Raw genomic sequence first — 5,447 nt, 5'->3', positions numbered from 1 at the left:
GAACTGATATTCCAGGGCCCATGACACTAACTGGTTTCCATGACTTCACTTCTGTATTCCAACCACACCAGGTGTGTAATCCTTAAATGCCCATCATATTTTGAGGCCCCATCAATATAGTCTTCCTTTTTCTTACTTTACTATGGCATAAATTCATTGCAGAAGCCATGACAGAAGTCACATGCCACAGAGGAGAAAGGTAGGTTAAGAACCATTCGCACCAATAGAGAAAAGGAAACTGCAAGTTTATTTGAAAGTATAAAATTAAAAAAAAAAAAAAATGAACCAGAAAACAAAAAGCAACTGAACATAATCTTTCCAGTTTACATCAACTTCGAACATCACACACTATTAACCACTTAGTTGCATTTTTTTTTAAATGTCAATTTCAAAGTAGAGGGGGTTGAGTCATGTGATAAGCTATCCATCACAGTGAAACGATTTTAATGCTAAAATCAAAAGGACTCGCTAATGTCATTTGAGAAGAGAGAGCAGAGACGGTTTTCCAAGTTGGCATAGATTTAGAGAATGTATAAAAAAATATCCTGACTGGAATGAGTTAAAAAATATTGCTGGCCACTTATTTGCTATTTTGAGTAGGGGAAAACAAAAACCCCAAACATCTGCAGCTTTGGTGTCCTATTTACATATTTTTAAAAACATTCATTAAAAAAATTAAATCTATAATAAAAATGTCCCTGTGTTTGTTTTAAAAACCATTAATAGGCTCCCCTTATCTACTAACACCATTTGTTTGCCTAAAATGCCTGGAAGCAGAAAAGTACGCGAGATTAATTCACACCACAATTAATTAAAATTATAATCCTTTCCTCTAAACAACTTCCAGAGCACCACACAGAAGCAGGGGACCATCAGAGGGAGAAATAAAGCCATTCTGACTCACAGGAGATGAAATGTTCAGCCAGAGTTCCGAACACACTCTGGCTGCCATCAAATATTCGTTATTGGATAACTCAGAAAATAACTCAAGTGTTATTTTAAAAATGAAGGATGAAAGCAACTAGGTTCCTTTCCTTAAAAAAAAAAAAAAAAAAATCACCAAGTGGTTAACTTTCCCATAATATCCTTTGGATTTGGTTTAAAAAGAAAAAAAGTCTACAGAAAAGGATCATTGAAATCCACATCATCCCCCTTCTGCAGGCTCCATGTGAATTAGCATCAAAGATGCTACTGAAAGTTTCTTCAGCTACAGAAAAAAGTTCTGAATGGGTGAGAGCTGCCCAGAGTGGCTCCACCTGGTTCCAGTTTTGTCCCCTGACAGTTTCTTGCCAAATAATGGCCTATGTTTCTACCCATTATTTCCCCAAGGGGTGGGCCCTGCGGCTGGCAGGGCACAGAGAAGAGAAGAAAGCTAGCAGAAACACAGAGACTATGGTGGAGGGAGACAGGCGTCCCTCCTTCAGCATCCTTCGAGAATTTGATAAATAATAACTCAAAGTGCAACAATGCACAAACGCCTGGCACACAGGTCAGTCTGGAGTGACTTGTTATCAGGACTCGGCAGGACAAAGGTGTGACCTCCTTTCGCATCTTTCTTTGGACCTCACTAAAGAAAAACAACAACAAAAAAGGCAGCTGTCCTATACACATATAAATAGTCCCTTAACTAGAAGGGAAAAAACAAACACACTGTTTCAAATGCATTTCTAAGATTTTTTAAAAAAAAAAAAGTCCGAATGGCAAATCTTCACTCCAAATTGTCTACTTGTCCATGTCTCTCAAGGGAGAAACTATGGGATGTTTCTCTAACTTGGGAGGGGCCTGACCCTAACTCTAACCCTAACCCTAATCCTAAACCAGGGTGTTGGTATTTGGGTCTTGGAAAAGGGAGTGTGTGCAGTACAGGGAGCTGGGAGTTCTGGTGGGAGGTATTGAATATGGCTCTCAAGGTGTTAGAAACCACAGTGGCAAGTCCAAATGCACAGGTGAAATGACTTCTGAGCGTTAAGGGAACTCAGGAGGCTAGTGTTGAAGCTTCATGAATGGGCAAGGCAGGCTGGCTGTAGTTTACAGGGACAAAGGGCCAGACTGGATATTAGGGCAACTCCAGTTGGGTGCTCATCCCTTGGCTGTAGGCAGGTTACAGCTGGGAGGTTGACAATCCAGAAACCAGGGAAAGGACTGCAGACCAAAGCAGCCTTAGGCTCTTGGCAGTCTGCGTTTCAGGAGCTGAGAACTCGGATAAACTCCTGGCAGGGCCGCCTTACCTATGCTGGGATGAGGCTGATTAATGTCGGCTGCCAGAGAAAGCTCTTAAAACAAAGATTCTTGGGAAAAATTTTAAAGCCAGAATCTATCCAGAATAGATGGTTTTAGGGTTATTTACAAAACCAAAATGACACTGCCAATTACTGAAGGGTGTTACTCATATGAGAAGTTTTCTTTGGCCACTGCCACTGCTGATCGAGAGCAATGTGTAAGATGGTAGTGAAAGGTTTCAGTGCTCGCCTGGCTTCTTTCCAGGATGGCCACCCAGTGACAGCCTCCTGATAGGACCATCCAGCCCCAATCCCCAAACAGAGCTATAACATGGCAGCCCACAGAGAATGTGGTCCAGTGTCTTCTGCCCTCCTGAACATCCAACATGGCACAGAAACAATGCTTTCTCAAGAACTACTCAAATCCTGCTTTTTCCTTGCTGCCTACTCAGCAAGACTCCAACGGGGACAGAAGAATGACGTAAAGGATGAAGCTGTGATCCTGGGCCCTGACGGAAGAGTAACCTCCCAGAAAAGATGCACAATATACGTCATGTATACAACTGAGAGGCCAGAAAAATGCCAGGTCACCCTCCAAAGAACATCCTTGAAATCTGGGGGAGGAGGGGAATGGAGAGGCAGCTGACACCCCAAATCACTCCTGAGGTGCCGTGAGGAGCTTCCCATGAGCGTGAGTTGTTAGGATGGTAACAAGTCAGAGCAGATTAACCTATATGGACTTTGGAATAACTGGATTTTATACTTCTTCGGTGCCCTGGCTGGGCACGGAGTCCCTGCGCTCGGCGGTGCCCTCCTGAGGGCCAGGCTGCCTTGGGCTGTGGCTGGTGTCTTCCACGCTCAGGAGGCTGCTGGCCGCCTGGGAGCTGGCACTGTCGGCACTCCCAGACCGGGATCGGTAAGGGGGCAGGTCGGCTTGGTTCAGTGACTCAGTGTCGGAAGAGTAGGGCGGCGGAGGAAGGTCGTACCACGCCGGTCTGCGATGGAGAAGGCAGGATGAAGCGGGAGCGTCGAGGGTGAGAAGAGAAGGGAAGAGAATGCGTTAGGAGGAGGCCAGGCTGGGCAGGCGGCGCCAGCTTCCACCGGTTTCTGAGCAGATACTGACGTGAGGAAGGAGATTTGCCCTCCAAGTAGAGGGGCAATCGAGGACCACGAAACAAGACAAAGGGAAGAGGAATGAGTCAGTGTGCCCTGGCTGGCCTGTGCCAACTGCACGGGGCCCAAACCACCTCCTCAGAGGAGTGGAGCCAGAGGGAGGACGCCAGGTACACCCTTGGCCCGTCCTGGGTGGTCTGGCAGAGTGGCTTCGTGCCGGCGGCTGGGGGGCCCTGCTGTTTGGATGCAGCCTCTGACAGGCCACAGAATTTGGGGTTCTTACTGAAAGCCAACTCTACCTGGCTGCGTGGACTTGGGTGAGTGAGAAGACACCCTCTCAACGCCTCAGTCTCCTCATCTGTAGGAGGGGATAATAATGATACCTTGCTTGTAATGAAATGACTGAAAAGACATTTCATTTTTCAGCTCTCATTTACTGAAAGCTCACTGCGCGTCATGGATCACGCTGGGCACCTGACATTCATTACCTTATCTAAACGGTCACGAGAAGAGGTAGGCGTTACTTTTATGCCCCTTGTACTGGGAGGAAACTGAGGCAGGGGCAGTAAACGATTCACATAGGATCACGAATAACTAGTAAGCAGCTGGGCTGGGGTTTGGACCTGGCTTCCTGTCTCCAGCTTCAGTGACTTTAACCTTACTCTACATCGGATGGTCTGAATGAAGAGGGTATGAGTGGTGAGTGAGGTCCTGCATTCTTACACTTTTTTGCAGATATCCCTGAGTACTGCCCCACTCCAAAGCTACCTTTTATGAACAGGGAAAACAAAGATTAAACAAAGACAAAAGCTATTATAGGAGAGGGTCCAAGGGGCACCCCGTTACCCTAGGAACACGGCTTGCAAAATGCCTCACCTCACGCATGGTGAGTCCCGGGCTCAGGGGAAGAGGGATGCTGAGCAGGGCCCTGCAGAGGGCGTGGGAATCTCAGAACCAAAGGGGACTCGGATAGCACTAGTGCGGGGACTGCCAAAATGGTTCTTTGGGGTCCCGTGGAGGTCACCAAAGGGGAGAGGAGGGCTGAACAGGCAGGACTGAGGTCCATTACCCATTTCAACTACAGAACTCTGCCTTCGACTTTATAGATTGACTCCATTGGCAATGAGAGTTTTCCTGCTTAACAAAGCTTGAGAGTTCTCTGTTCCACCCACTTTGTTTTATAGATGAAGCCAAGCAAAGGTAAGGGACTTACTTCATTAGATTAATTCATTAGATCACTCATTCATTCACTTGCTCACTCATCCATTCATTCATTCTACAGATATTAACCAAACCTCCGATATGTGCTGAGCACTGTTGGGCAGTAGCAGGAAAAACCCATGAGCATGAACGTCAGTGGCCTGAACATGCATCGGTGTGGCATTAACAAGAATGAGCAGGGCTCCAAGTTGGCCAGAATCCTAACTAACTATATGTCCTCAGACAAGTAACTTAAAATCCCAGAGTCTCAGATTCCTCATCTGTAAAAAAGGGGCAAAAATAGAACCTCCCTCAGCGAACTGTTGAGAGGATTAAATGAGATGGTACATGTGAACTGTTTGCAAGGACTCAGTAAATGTCAGACGCTGCTGCTGCCTACAGCAGCTGAATGTGGGCTCCTGGCAGGACCTAAGAGCCCAGCGTGCACGGATGCCACTCCCCCCCAGAGGAGGAGCTTCTTCCCCCCAGTCTCTTCTACCCAGCACGCACCTTTGGTCCAGCAGGGCCTCTGAGTAGGAGGGTGGGGAGCCCACTTCTGACGCGTTCTGCTCAGCCTGGCTGGCCACGTACTGGATGCCATTGTTGACGTTGTAGGTGACGTTGCAGTGGTGGGGGTGGTCTAAGACCACCAGGCGGGACAGCAGCACGGGGTGCTGCAGCCGGTGCACCGGCAGCGTCATGAGGTTGTTCCGCTTCCGCTGGTGGTGCAAGACCAGCGCCAGCAGGGCCACCACCAGCACGAAGATGACAGAGCTGCCGATGATGGCGTAGGTGATACTGGGGTAGTACACGAGCTGGTTCTCCGAAGTCACAAACACCTGCCCGCTGCCTGGTTCTGAGGAACCCCCGAAGGGAGAGAAGAGGAGAGAAGTTACCAGTTCGGCTCACCCCTTA

At 47.7% G+C, this 5,447-nt stretch overlaps 1 protein-coding gene across 7 annotated transcripts in view; it reads right to left on the bottom strand.

Annotated features, from left to right (window-relative positions):
- Window positions 1-222: 222 nt before the first annotated feature.
- Window positions 223-5,447, bottom strand: part of LDLRAD3 (low density lipoprotein receptor class A domain containing 3) — a 187,068-nt gene continuing 181,843 nt past the window's right edge. For 6 of the 7 annotated variants that reach the window (XM_011356832.2, XM_023528682.1, XM_023528683.1 and 3 more), the window contains 2 exons: window positions 5,043-5,388; window positions 224-3,214 (listed from right to left, as the gene is read on the bottom strand). In XM_011356832.2, the coding sequence (XP_011355134.1) occupies window positions 2,977-3,214; window positions 5,043-5,388 (584 nt within the window). In that variant the 3' untranslated portion in view covers window positions 224-2,976. Of the gene's footprint in view, window positions 3,215-5,042; window positions 5,389-5,447 lie in introns of all 7 variants that reach the window. The other variant, XM_023528679.1, reaches the window with a different exon arrangement.

This window comes from Pteropus vampyrus, unplaced genomic scaffold (genome assembly GCF_000151845.1).
Source record: "Pteropus vampyrus isolate Shadow unplaced genomic scaffold, Pvam_2.0 Scaffold31, whole genome shotgun sequence".
NCBI classification, from domain to species: domain Eukaryota; kingdom Metazoa; phylum Chordata; class Mammalia; order Chiroptera; family Pteropodidae; genus Pteropus; species Pteropus vampyrus.
Note: the sequence above shows the minus strand (reverse complement) of the source record. Positions and strands in the feature narration are given on the sequence as shown.